We start from the raw sequence: 15,148 nt of genomic DNA on the forward strand, positions 1-15,148 counted from the left end.
AAATTGAACACTTAGCAAATGATTCAGCATTGAGCAGGAAGTAAAACAAGGATGTATATTCTTGGTTTAATGTATTAATGGGTAAATGTACAAGGAATGCTGGTGGTAACAGAGATGTATTGGTTGGGGATGTATGTACTTTTGCATGCCAGCAATGTCATATTGTGGGCTCAGAATCCAGATTATTTGCAACAAATCTTAAATTGCATGATGCAGTGAGGATTATGGATCTGAGCATTAATGTATCAAACACCAAGGTAGTTATGTTTTCCTGAGAAACTGAGTGAACAATTAACAACAAATAAGTTGTACATAACAGGTGAAAAAGTAAAGGAAATAGATGAATTTGTGTACCTTGGTAAAATGTAAGGTATGATGTTTCTCAAAAAAAACTAGTTATGCTTCTGCCTACTTTGTTGTATGGATGTGAGAGTTAGATAAGTTGCAGAAATGCGAAAATAAGTTGGGAATGGAATACTTCAGTAGTGTGCATGGTAAACAAGAAGCAATAGGGCCAAAAAGTAATTGGTGCCGAAGGAATATGACTGAATACAAAAGTGAGTACAGTACAAAAGAAGTAAATTGAAGTACTGTGGTCATAAATGAATTAGAATCCAATTGCAAAATGAATATCTAAAGGGAGTATGAATGGGTTGAGAGAAGGGGAGAGGCTGAGAAAATTATGGTTGGAATTGATGAGACCCTCAAAATGAGAGATGTGAGAAGTTTAAAGAACAAATAACAGCATATGAACCAATGTATGGATTTAGTGGAAGGATGATTTGCAAGGACAGAAAGGTACTGAGAGTCACAGTGAGTGGCTTCAAATAAACTAGAATTAGCTATATATCCTTTTCTTATCTAATGCCTTAATTCCTTTGGCTTACCATTTCATACTCCTTTTCTGCACTTTGCAAAATGTTGCTTACCCTGAAAGGGAATCGCATGTTGGGTATTTATCTATGTACACAGAAGCATTATTCAATATTGTTGTTGTTGTTTAGTCGTTAAGTCGTGTCCGACTCTTCGTGACCCCATGAACCATATTGCGCCAGGCCTTCCTGTCCTTCACTGCCTCCCTGAGTTTGCTCAGTTTCATGCTCATTGCTTCAGTGATGCTATCTAACCATCTCATCCTCTGCCGTCCTCTTCTCCTTTTGCCTTCAATCTTTCCCAGCATCAGGGTCTTCTCCAAAGAGATCTCTCTTCGCATTAGGTGACCAAAATATCTGAGCTTGAGCTTCATTATCGATCCTTCCAATGAGCAATCAGGGTTGATTTCCTTTAAGATTGACTGGTTTGACCTCCTAGCAGTCCAGGGGACTCTCAAGAGTCTTCTCCAGCACCACAGTTCAAAGGCATCAATTCTTCAGCGCTCAGCCTTTTTATGGTCCAGCTCTCACAGCCATACATTACTACTGGAAAAACCATAGCTTTGACTATGCGGATCTTTGTCGGCAAGGTGACGTCTCTGCTTTTTAATATGCTATCTAGGCTTGCCATAGCTTTCCTCCCAAGGAGCAAGCGTCTTTTAATTTCATGGCTGCAGTCTCCGTCTGCGGTGATCTTGGAGCCCAAATAAATGAAGTCTGTTACTGCTTCCATTTCTACCCCTTCTATTTGCCAGGAATTGATGGGTCCAGATGCCATGATCTTAGTTTTTTTAATGTTGAGTTTCAAGCCAGCTTTTGCACTCTCTTCTTTCACCCTCATCAAGAGGCTCTTTAGTTCTTCTTCACTTTCTGCCATTAGGGTGGTATCGTCCGCATATCTGAGGTTGTTGATGTTTCTCCCTGCAATCTTGATTCCGGCTTGTGATTCTTCCAGCCTGGCATTTCTCATGATGTACTCTGCATATAGGTTAAATAAGCAGGGTGACAGTATACAGCCTTGTCGTACACCTTTCCCTATTTTGAACCAATCGGTTGTTCCATGACCGGTTCTAACTGTTGCTTCTTGGCCCGCATACAGATTTCTCAGGAGACAGGTAAGGTGGTCTGGTACTCCCATCTCTTTAAGAATTTGCCACAGTTTGTTGTGATCCACACAATCAAAGGCTTTTGCATAGTCAATGAAGCAGAAGTAGATATTTTTCTGGAACTCTCGTGCTTTCTCCATGATCCAGCGAATGTTGGCGATTTGATCTCTAGTTCCTCTGCCTCTTCGAAACCCAGCTTGTACATCCGGTAGTTCTCGGTTCATGTATTGCTGAAGCCTAGCTTGTAGGATTTTGAGCATAACCTTGCTAGCATGTGAAATGAGTGCAATTGTGCGATAGTTTGAGCATTCTTTGGCGTTGCCCTTCTTTGGAATTGGAACATAAACTGACCTTTTCCAATCCCGTGGCCACTGTTGCGTTTTCCAAACTTGCTGGCATATTGAGTGCAGCACTTTAACACCATCATCTTTTAGTATTTTAAATAACTCAGCTGGAATCCTGTCATCTCCACTAGCTTTGTTGTTAGCAATGCTTCCTAAGGCCCACTTGACTTCACTCTCTAGGATGTCTGGCTCAAGGTCAGTGATCACACCAGCGTGGACATCAGGGACATTAAGATCTTTCTTGTATAGTCCTTCTGTGTATTCTTGCCACCTCTTCTTAATCTCTTCTGCTTCTGTTAGGTCCCTGCCTTTTTGTCCTTTATCATGCCCATCTTTGCACTAAACGTTCCTTTCATATCTCCAATTTTCTTGTAGAGATCTCTAGTCTTCCCCATTCTATTGTTTTCCTCAATTTCTTTGCATTGTTCATTTAAGAAGGCCTTCTTATCTCTCCTTGCTATTCTCTGGAAATCTGCATTCAGTTGCTTATATCTTTCCCTTTCACCCTTGCTTTTCGCATTCCTTCTTTCCACAGCTATTTGTAAAGCCTCATCAGACAGCCATTTTGCTTTCTTGCATTTCTTTTTCTTTGGGATGGTTTTAGTTGCTGCCTCCTGTACAATGTTACGGACCTCCGTCCATAGTTCTTCAGGCACTCTGTCTACCAAATCTAATCCTCTAAATCTATTCATCACCTTCACTGTGTACTCACAAGGAATATGATCTAAGTCATACCTGAGTGGTCTAGTGGTTTTCCCTACATTCTTCAATTTAAGCCTAAATTTTGCAGTAAGAAGCTCATGATCTGAGCCACAGTCAGCTCCTGGTCTTGTTTTTGCTGTCTGTATAGAGCTTCTCCATCTTTGGCTGCAAAGTATATAATCAATCTGGTTTCGGTATTGACCATCTGCTGATGTCCATGTGTAGAGTCGTCTCTTGTGTTGTTGGAAAAGAGTGTTTGCTATGACTAGCTTGTTCTCTTGACAGAACTCTATTAGCCTTTGCCCTGCTTCATTTTGTACTCCAAGGCCAAACTTGCCTGTTATTCCGATTACTCCTTGACTTCCTACTTTAGCATTCCAATCCCCTATGATGAAAAGGACATCTTTTTTTGGTGCTAGTTCTAGAAGGTGTTGTAGGTCTTCATAGAAGCGGTCAACTTCAGCTTCTTCAGCATCAGTGGTTGGGGCATAGACTTGGATGACTGTGATATTGAATGGTTTGCCTTGGATACGCACTGAGATCATTCTGTCGTTTTTGAGGTTGTACCCCATTACTGCCTTTCCCACTCTCTTATTGACTATGAGTGCAACTCCATTTCTTCTAAGGGTTTCTTGCCCACAGTAGTAGATATAATGGTCACCCGAATTAAATTCACCATTCCCGTCCATTTCAGTTCGCTGATTCCCAAGATGTCGATGTTCAATCTTGTCATCTCATGTTTGACCACATCCAGCTTGCCTTGGTTCATAGATCTTACATTCCAGGTACCTATATAATATTGTTCTTTACAGCATCGGACCTTCTTTTCGCTTCCAGATACATCCACAGCTGAACGTTCTTTCGGCTTTGGCCCAGCCGCTTCACTCTTTCTGGAGCTACTTGGAATTGCCCTCCGCTCTTCCCCAGTAGCATATTGGACACCTTCCGACCTGAGGGGCTCATCTTCCGGCGTCATATCTTTTAGCCTTTTAACATTGTCCATGGGGTTTTCTTGGCAAGGATACTGGAGTGGGTTGCCATTTCCTTCTCCAGTGGACCACATTTTGTCAGAACTCTCTGTCATGACCTGTCCGTCTTGGGTGGCCCTGCACGGTATAGCTCATGGCTTCACTGAGTTACGCAAGCCCCTTCGCCACGACAAGGCAGTGATCCATGAAGGGGTATTCAATATTAAGAGGCCAATAATCCCCCCTTTGCATGCTATTGTTCTAAATGGTTGGCTAAAATAACCTAAATTTGGGTCTGCACAACAGAAGATAGGCTCTCTTAATTATTATGCTTAGGAAGCAAATTGGCTTTATAACAGTGGATGTACCATTATAAAATAAATATGAATGCATATTTATTTTAAGCTTTATAATTTCCTTAAATTTGTTGAAATATTTTTCCCTTTCTTTAATTAATAAAATGACCATGTACTAGTTTCAATATATGATGAAATGTAGAGATTTTCTTGGTAACTTGTCATCTATATGTTTTTGTGGTATTTACAGAGAGGGGTAAAACTTTGATTCAGAAGAAGCCCACTATGTATCCAGATTGGAAAACTTCCTTTGATGCCCATATCCATGAAGGACGGGTGATTCAGATTGTTCTCATGAAGGCAGCAGAAGAGCCATTGTCTGAAGTGACTGTAGGTGTATCTGTTCTGGCTGAAAGATGTAAGAAAGGCAACGGGAAAGCAGAGTTCTGGGTGCGTATTAATTTATAGAATCAATTATTTTTGTCGTTATTTACCTTGGACCAATGGAACTCAAAAGTAAAATATCTAAAAGACTGCTTGCTTCCAGTGAACCTACTTATTTAGTCCCCTACCCCCATTCTCCCAGCCTTCAGAGATGACTAGAGATATGGTCTTCTCTGAGTTGAGGCCTTCTTTATCTAATTTCCTCCTTGGAGACATTGGCCTGATACCTATGTTACTGAGGCTTGGACACCAGCTTGCTTTATAGAATGTTTTTGTGGAATACATTTCTTTTTATAACATAATGGTGTTTTGTAAAATATCTGTCTCGGAAAACTTCAACCAAATTTGGAGAGTTTCTAAGAATGATAGAAATGTCATGGGTACCATTGTACTCCTAGAGAACTCCCCTGGATGCCAACTTAAGTCCATTGTCTCATCTGTTTAATATAGACAAATAATTTCAAACTTTATTCCCTTGAGTAGATGGCAGACAGGAAGTGCTGCAGCTGAAAAGAACACATTTAACAGTACATATATTATATATTTTAATGAGATGTGGCAATGGGCTTAAAAGCTCCATCCTTTCCCCTTTTCTAGAATGCTCCTGGACCCACAGGAACTAAAGACATTATTCACCCAAAAGAAGATCATGGGGCAACTGCAGACCAGAGCGCTGCTACTTCTTTGCCAGCTAGCATTAAAAGGCTTTTGCTTGGGGAACTGGGAAAGATCGTGATTGGGATGTAGGGGTTCCATCCAAGGCATTCAGGGACCACAGACAAACCTGCAGTGCATCTTTGCTTTAGGGCTACAGGCAACCAAACTATCTTTGTTCAGTTTATGCATTTCCAATGTTACATGAAATGCTGCTCAGTCCTTAATGAATATGCTAAAGATCAAGCCTCCAAGAATGGGTGACATACTAGGGAGGGAGGGAGGGAGGGAGGGAGGGAGGGAGGGAGGAAGGAAGGAAGGAAGGAAGGAAGGAAGGAAGGAAGGAAGGAAGGAAGGAAGGAAGGAAGGAAGGAAGGAAGGAAGGAAGGAAGGAAAGCACATCTGGGGAAAGCAGCTTTTCCTGTGACTTAACTCTCTAGGTCAGCATTTCTCAACCTCAGCAACTTTAAGACATGTGGACTTCAACTCTGGAAGTTGAAGTCCACACATCTTAAAGATGCTAAGGTTGAGAAACATTGCTCTAGGCAATCACTTGGGGCATTATTAATTCAATGTAGAAAGAGAGTATTATAGAGTTTTACCAAAACAAGCAAGTAATTCAGTAGTTTCTTTCTTTTTAGCTTGATTTACAACCTCAAGGAAAAGTACTGATGGCTGTACAATATTTTCTAGAAGATGGAGGTAAGGAGATTTAAAAAATAAACAAACTAAACTTCCAATATACAATTAAAATTACCTTGAAATATAATGAATATAGTCCAAATTCCTTATTAGGAAATGCTCTGTGTATTCAGCAAGTTTTTTCCACTGACATGTGGAATATTACCCTGACTTTTATGAAGAATTCACATAATTTACTTCACATCAGTGAATGTTTTAGGGGGTCTGTGAGCTATGCAGATGTGTTTCCTGGGCTGTCCATGTACTCAGTGGCCATGAGAAGGGGTTTAGTATACCTACTAATACCCATATGTAGAGTTTTATCCCTTTCTGTAATGACAAACCTGTAAATGAGGGAGGTCGTGGGTGAAGCTGAAAATGAAAACTCCCATAGCTTCATGGATTCCTTTAGAAACTCATTTCCCATGCTCACAGCGTTGTATATTTATAGCAGCTACTGTATATACAGCAAGGTTCATGACAGGTAGCTCTATTTATTTTAAGAATGTTGTCATTAGTTACAATATTTGTAGTATATGGGACATTGCCTCTGCCTCTCTCTCTGTATATATATTATCTCTCTCGCGCGCGCGCTCTCTCTCTCTCTATATATATATATGTGTGTGTGTGTGTACACAAACACACATGGCCAAAAGTATCGGTACACCTCTGCTTTTTCCCAAAGAATCCCAATTTGCCATGAAAGAAGTAGGAAATGACACAAGTAAATGTCATCAACCATTCTTTAGTCCATAGTCCATAAACAGACACTTTGCTTTTGATGTATGACTTAACATATTCTTGTAAATAATAAAACAAATGAAAACAGCATGGACATAATTATTGGTACTAGTTAGAAATTAAAATATATTATTGGAATATAATATAAAATATATTATTGTGCAGTATTTGGATGAATACAACCAGAGGAAAGAAGTACTCTGTCAGGTGACTTGAATGCATGCATAGGGATGATAGAATATAGAAAAAGTTATTGGGCAATATGGAGCCTCAAGAATGAAGAGACTTTTTGGGTAGTATATGTTTAGAAAAAGTTCATATTCTTTGAAACTGTTTAAGGATAAGTCTGTTGGTTTATACAGATGGCAAATGAATGAATATACATCTAAAACCAAGATTGATACGATTGTTTATGATGAAAGGTTGACAGAATTAATGAAGGATACAAGGAGAATGAGGGGGTCTGAATGTGGGACAGAACATTATTTCATAGCATCAGGAATGGATGTTGACATAGAAGGAAAATGAAAAAAGTGAAAGTAGCACAAGAAAAAGTCCTGCCTATATGAAAAAGGATTAGAAGATAGATTAATCTCACAACAGGAAGAATGGAAAGTAGACATAAGAGGAGATGGAACAGAATACCTAGGAAAGAATTTTAAAAATTATGTTAAAAGTGCTACCATAATGTGTGCAATTATGCTCATGAGAAGTATGAAAAAGATGCTTGATAGAATTATGAAGTACAAGAGCCCATGGGTGAGGAAAATGCATATAAAAAAATTATTCCTGCAAAAATGATGATGACAGATGATATTAAATCACTTGGATTGAGATGGGCGGCTATAGAAATTGCATAAAAATAAATAAATAAATAAATAAATAAATAAATAAATAATCACAATGTGGTCAAAGAGAACAAGGAACAGATAAGATTAAAAAGAAAATCTAGAGTGATTTTTATGGAAATGCAAAATTTTGGAAGTTGAGGAAGAGGGCTAAATGAGCCTCCAATAGAGTGAATGGAAATAAAAATAAAAAGAATAAAATGAAGGCTGGAAGGAATATTCCAGAGACTTCTATGGAAATGATAGTGATATGTCACTTCTGAAATGAATACTATAAATGTTATCTGATGTTATCTGTCACTATCTGAGATAAATGCTATAAATTTTAAGACTCAAGAAAAAAATTGGTGAAAAGGCAGTAATAAGTGCAGTGAAAATGTTGAATTGGGATGAGGGAAAAAGAAAGATCAAGAAAGTTGTTGGATGAAGCAGGTGAGATGGGAGATGGGAAGAACAAAAGGCAATATGTTAATTGATTGATTATATTTTGTTTATATATCAAATTTGTCACTGCCCATCTTGTTAAAAAGTGACTGGATGGTTTACAGAGAAGATAAAATCAATTAAAATAAAATATAAAAGCAGTCTTAAATAATAAATTCCAAGAATTGATGGAATTGGCGAGTAGCTCAGGGAGTGTCATCAGGCCACCAGCCGTCCCCAGGACTGATTAGAGCTCTTACTACCCCACACAAGCTGGCAGACCCAGGTCTTTAGTCCTTTCCTGAAAGCCGGGAGGGTAGGGGCCTGCTGCACCTCTGAGGGGAGAATATTCCAGAGGGCAGGGGCAACGGCAGAGAAGGCTCTCCTCCTGGGCCCCGCCAGCTGACATTCTCTCGCTGACAGGTCCGCAACATGCCCTCTCTGCCTGACTGGGTGGGACGGATTGATGTGATGGGGGTGAGACAGTCCCTCAGGTAGCCTGGACTGAAGCCATGTAGGGCTTTAAAGGTGATAACCAACACCTTGAATTGGACCCAGAAGCAGCAAAGGTGTTATATGTGCCATCCTTGGGGCACCCAAGATTGTCCGCACAGCCTCATTTTGAATCAGCTGTAGCTTCCAGATACTCTTCAAGGATAGCCCCACATAGAGCGCATTGCAACAGTCTAACCAAGAGATGACCAGGGCGTGAGTGACTGACCGGAGAGCCTCCAGATCCAGGAAAGGGCATAATTGGTGCATCACATGAAGGTTGATGTATGAATGTGGTTGAAGCAAGGTTGGTTTGCAAGAACAGAAAAGTATGGAGAGCTATAATGTAGTTTTTTATCTCATGCCTTTAATTTCCTTGTTTTTTATTCCTGTTTCTTATTCCTGTTTTGTGTTCTGAATAACATTGCTTGCCTTGGAAGGGATGGCATGATATGTGTATGCATGTACGTATGATCCACCAGTCCCTCTGCTTCAACAGGAAGCCTTTTGAACTAGGAGCACTTTCTCAGCCCTTCCTAGAGGTTTCATACAATCCAGGTTTTTCTGTTGGTGTCAGCTATTTTAGTTTATCATTGCTTCTCTAGGAATTGCTGAATCTAATGGCTAGTTGATCTGTCAGGAAGGATCAGAACTGATCAGCATATTTTTAAAACAAAGTATAAGCTGTGCATACATTAATGAAATTTGTATTTACCTGTCCCTTTAGAAAGTGTTGCATCTTAATCATAGGTTCATTATAGTTTGGTTACCTAGGTAACAAAAATGTTTTTAAATACCTTCAGATTAATTAGTAAATTCAAATATTTTAATTGAAGTGAAGGGTCCAGAATATTCATCAGTTAAACTAATTTTCATGTAGGTATCAAACTATGATGGGAAAACTGCAAAAACAAAGGAAATCTTCACAGTAGGTGAATGTATCATTTAATGTGCAATGTACCTCATGCTTATGGGATGCCATTTCATTGCAGTATATTTGGGCCAGGGACTCATTACATGCATTTTGATCTAGTTTGTTAATCTGCAGAAGTTTAGTGAATAGTTTTCATATATTTCTTTAATGAGAAAGACAGTTTTCTGCCACATTTTTACAGAAGCCTGCTTGTCAGAGAACAGAATGGGCAAGTCTGCATCATAAGCCCTAGGTCCTTGGGGGTGGAGGTGGGGAGGTTACGTATACAATTACTTACCTTGTACTGATTTTTTATTCAGAAGAGAGCTGATATAGGAGGTCCTGTAATTTAACAAATAAATAACAGTGACAAGTTTTACATCATTATTCTTTCCTGACTACACCAATTAGCAGAGTCAGTGAAATAGTCTTGCTTTTAGCTTATGCCTAACCCTATAATCCTTTATTGTCCAATTATTTTTTGGTCTCTTCTTCCACTAAAGCCAAAGCGATCTGCCTTCTCTAAGATTCCTTTTTATAAAGCAGGAGAGAGTGCTATACTCATGGAGAACTAGAATGAAAAGTACTGTTGCAAAAAAAAGGGAGGGAATCCAGAAAATTTATCTTCCATTTTTCAACAAAATATAGTGTTCATAAAATTGTGCAGATATAGTTGTCAATGCCTTGGTTTATTTAAATGAAATTGTTTACCTTGTTTAGGCACAGAACTATAGCGAATGAATACATGAGCACCGATTTTCTACTTTTTCTGTAACAGTCCACTTTAAAGGCAACTAGAATAACTTTCTGTTTCTGGAATTACCATGCTTTTAATTTCAGCTTGAAAAACAAAGGCCTGCCATTTGTTAATGATAATAGAGTTAGTTTTAGTAATGGATAAACTATTTTAAATTTGTATAAAACAATGTAGCATTAACATTATATGACTAATAAGGCACCCATTTTCTGAATGGAATTTTTCCTGTATATTTTCTGAAGAATGTTTAGTGAATAGTTGTTAGGGATCAGTCTGAGGCTGAACGCCTTGAGCAGACCGAGTCTCACCACAGGAATTATCTGAAGTGAGTGCACTGGTGGGAAAGGCATTTCAGGAGGCAAAGCTGCAGACTGCACCAGCTGATGTGGAGCTTGAGATTGTTTGCCACCCCACCACAGTAGAGGAGTATTCCTTTAAGTGCAGTCATTGAAGTGGAGTAATTACAAGCTGAAAATGAACAATTAAAAGCACAGCTTTTCCAGTTCACCATGCAAGCTACACAACATTTGCAAGTGCCTCCAACATCACATCATAAATGCCCTGTAGCAGTGCCTAAAAAATTGGATGAGACTGTTGGCCAGGCTGCAGACTTTCTGGCCTAATACAACCTATATGCAAGTCTTTGCTAATCACCCTTCGGGGATCTCCAGCCACATCTCTTCAGTCTGCACTACCCATGCAAATTGGTGGAACTGGACTTCAGTTATCTCCAGAAGAAAAAGCTAAACACAGGTGCACAGAAGCTTATTTATATTGTGAGAGCCAAGGACATTGGGCTACTGCATGTCTAGCCCAGAAATTATACCCATCCTGGGAGGGGAAACAGGCTGCATCTGATCTAGAGCAGCTCCAGGCCTGGGAAACCATAACCTTTCAGCTAGCCCCATCTCTAGCTATAATGCCTAGATAACACTTGATCTTGCCTTTAAAGGTCCAGGTCCCTGGTTCCCCTGTTCTGTGGACTCAGACCATGATTGATTCTGGAGCTACCAGTAATTTCATGGACCTCACATTTGCAGAGACCTGACAGAATTCCAAGACATTTTATCCAGCCTCTTGTGTCTGTAGAAAGAATTGATGGGAGATCCCGGCTATCTGCACCATGGCTTCAGCTGAGGGTCGAGTGGAGATGGAGTTAGAGATGGATGTTGTGTTGGCTGGGAGCCAATAGGTTTTTTAGGATATGGAGGCAACAGGCTTAAACCAGGGTGAAATGCTGAAAAGGATTTTATTTAATTAATATTAAGAAAGTTACAAAGAGACACATATCCCTTCAGCTTGCTAGAATCCCCAAGTAAGAAAGGGCAGCAGATGGATCTGCTGGAGTCAACAGGTAGTTGTTTAGGTAGTACCCTTCCAAGACTTTGGGTTTATGCCAAAGTTTCAAGTGTAATCTGGGGGCTTTAGCTTCTTTTTTATATTTTTCCTAAGGGGCAAGGCATATAAACAGTAACACCTGAGATGGCTTGGTGGCACACCTTATCAATGACTTGGTCATAATTCAGACATTCTATTGCCAAGGATATTTTTAACTAAACAGCATCCCCAGCAGACAACACCTGGAGATGATCTGATGATGTATATTGTTAATAACTTAAGAACTCAGACAGTTAATCCTTTGTTAAGAATATTTTTAAGGGAAACTTTATGTCTAGTATGCAGCCATTGCCCCCCCAACAGATGTTAGATTAGAAAATTCATGTTGTTCTCTTTATCTTAATTGTTGTAAGTAGGAATATAGATAAAAGGCCCAAAGGCAAGAGTGATTTATAATAAATGGTGCAAATTGCCTCAGCTGGCTGAGTAATCATTTCTCCACAGGTGTATCTACTTTGTGCACTATCTCCTTGCCAATTTCCTGCTATGCCAATATACCTGTAGAGCAACTAGAATTCAATCTGGCCTCTGCCCCTTGTTTCTCAGTGATTTTAAGCATTGCATGGCTCGGTAATCATGACTCTCAAATCACCTAGTCAAAAAGAATCATACGTTTCAATTCACCCAGCTATGAGAGACACTTCCTGGTCTTTTATCATGTGGTATTTCGATAGATTTTTTTAGAAACCTCTTTTAGAATGTATTCATGCTAAGAAAAGCTAAAGGTTTCTAGGTAGCAAACATCAAAATAAGACTAGCCTGATCTCAGGGCCTTTAGGAAACACATACAAAATGCCAGATGGAAGCAGGGCAATTATATTACTTTATATATTTTGCCATCCCAGCAAGGTTTCTTCTTTAGAGCCAGATTCAGTACTCTATTTTCAGCAGTTCCATATGAAAAGTTTGACAGATGAAAAGTCCTTATATCCTGTTGAATTTGTCCCTGCTGTAGAATTGATTCTTCATGTGTTGAAAAATGACAGCTGAAAAAAAAAAACCTTTGTTACTACATACTCCATGTTGCTCTGATGAATTTTATATCAGCCTTCTCCTCTTAGATAGCTTCAGTCAGTCTAACCAGGTTTTCTACAGCAGCAGCTAACATCCATAAATAATTGATGCTTGAATTTCATATTTTTAACTATAATACTTATACTGCTGGCATTCAGTTATTTTTTCTGATTCGTTTGTTCTTTAATCACAATAAACATGTGTCAGTGCTGTGGCAGAAAAACTGGGGGTGCATACTGGAAATCACCTTTCCTTTTTGACACTTTAAACTGCAACAGGGCATTCTTGAGCATAATTTGGGAGCCCACCAAGACAGGTCCAACCCCTCCCCTGCATGGAAGTCCTATCAAAAGAAGGGCTAAGTGAGGTGCTTCACTTCAGCCTATTTTCCAACTTTGACTGATTGAAAATGCTGAAGCCCCAATGCAGAACAAATGTGCCTCGCTTTTCCCTGTTTTTAGCAGCCTCTATTCAAAAAGAGGATGTCCTGTTTGCTTCAAGATTCAGCTTCTCTAGTACAAGCACTCATTTCCCATGCTAAGACAACCAGTTCTCCCTCTCTTCCCTTACTTCTCATTGGCCATGATTAAACAGACCTTCTGGAAAGCAGACACAAAGATGCTGATACTGCTTCATCGTTCCTTCACTGCCTTCACTTAATGAAAATCTTTGTGGTAGAGTGTTATGACCCTAGAAGCCCCAGGTAAGTGCTTGGGAAGAATGTTTGGCCTTGATTCCCTTACCACAATAATTGGCTTGAGGAAGGAGAACAGGATACAACAAAATACACTGCATGTTTTGCATAGAGATAGAGCATCTCAAGGTAGCAGCCAGTCTGATTTGGAGCTGCAGTAACAGCTTTCCCAGCTGATCTCTCCTTGTTCAGCCCATAAACATGTTATACTGTATGTTGTATCTTGGATGGAATGCTTCTCAATATGGCTAAAGCTAGTTACTTGAAATATGCCAGAAGTATCTTATTTCCTTTCTGTTCTAAAGTAATTGTGGGGGGACCTGATCAAATTAGGACTCTAATGTAAGTGTAGTGCAAGGGGGAATGAGTGGGCTTTTAATTTTTATTCCTTATTCCTCTTGTTTCAGTAGATTACTTTGTGGTGATTTAAACAGCAAGTACATAAAACCAGTCCAAACTGGGATTGTGACAATGAGCAATGATTAAAGCCCTTTCATAGGATTTATCTAGTACAGTTGGAAATCTATCCCCATATTCACCATTCTTGTGTTTTTTTCCAAAATGTATGACTAAAGCACATTATTTTGTATCATCTAGATTATTATAGTGTAACAGTTTGGCTTTCATCCTAGTTCTAAACACATTTACCAAATTTCAAAATTTCAGTGGCAAATGCATTACTCTGGGTCACAATCTGAGCCATTAGAATAATTTTCCACTGCTTAGCTGCTTAGCATGATGTTTCAGTCCTTCAGACTTCAAGGCCCAGAAAATGCAGCTGTTCATTCACTTTGAAAGACAGCACTGAAGATGAGTAATGCATACATACAACAATGGTTTTGAAGGAGTGAAACTTTTTTTTAACATAAGACTAATCAAGCTGGGGTTATTCCAACTTCTTATTTTCCACAAAAGAAAATTACACTTTTGTTGGAAGATTAAGGAAGTTAGGAAAAGGATTGCTCTCCTCTTTTGAAACTTAACCATTATTTCAATTTCCCTCCCCCTGGTAAAATCTCTTAGAATAGATTAGTTGTAACCAAAGAGACCTGAATATGTGTGAACATAAAAAGATGATGGGCAGAGGAGTAAAGAAGCCAATGCAGACCATGTTGTTTGAAAGCACATTTTTCCATTCCCCTCTTGCTCTTTAAGCTTTGCCAACCAAATTTTGCTTAAAATAAAGCAGCAACAAACGTAATGCCCCATGGTCCTACAGTTCTTAGCTGATACAGAAATTCTCTTGTATTGGCTTCACCTCGCAGCAGACTCATCATACTTGTTGATGAAATGTGTTTCATATTCATTTATTTAATTAATTCAGTTTGGGTGCTGCCTGACTCCAAACTTACTCTGGGCTCCTCACACTATAATAAACAATAAAGCCACAATACAAAACAAAACACATCATTCTATACAAAAACATAGACAAAAATATGTCTAACAAGGCTCCATCGGTCTTAACCAAGGTCTGGGAGAACAACTAGGTCTTCAAGGCTTTATGGAACAGGGTAGAAGCCACATGGACTTCAGGAGAGATATCCTTCTTTATCCAAATATAAGACATTGTGAGTACCAGTGTGGTATAGAGGTTAAGGTAACGGACTAGGAGCTGGGAGGCCCATGTTCAAGCCCACTCTCTATTATGGAAGCTCACTGAATGACTTTGGGCCAGTTACTGTCTTAGCTCAACCTACCTGATGGCTTAGTCGTGTAGCAAAAAATAAGGAAAGCTGTTTATGCTGCTTGAGCTCCTGAATGAAGGGCAGAATGCAAATTGTATAAATAAGTAAATACCATG

At 39.3% G+C, this 15,148-nt stretch overlaps 1 protein-coding gene across 2 annotated transcripts in view; it reads left to right on the top strand.

Moving 5' to 3' along the window:
* Positions 1-15,148, top strand: part of PRKCD (protein kinase C delta) — a 74,509-nt gene that overhangs the window by 31,313 nt on the left and 28,048 nt on the right. For both annotated transcript variants that reach the window (XR_015794850.1, XM_088134081.1), the window contains exons 3-4: positions 4,539-4,738; positions 6,028-6,088. Coding sequence is in view for 1 of the 2 variants with exons in the window: in XM_088134081.1 (XP_087990207.1) it covers positions 4,539-4,738; positions 6,028-6,088 (261 nt within the window). In the remaining variant the exon portion in view is untranslated. The remainder of the gene's footprint in view (positions 1-4,538; positions 4,739-6,027; positions 6,089-15,148) is intronic.

This window comes from Python bivittatus, unplaced genomic scaffold, assembly GCF_059951505.1.
Source record: "Python bivittatus isolate LINGU-HERP-01145 unplaced genomic scaffold, Pbiv_v1 ctg000080_np1212, whole genome shotgun sequence".
Taxonomy (NCBI): Eukaryota; Metazoa; Chordata; class Lepidosauria; order Squamata; family Pythonidae; genus Python; species Python bivittatus.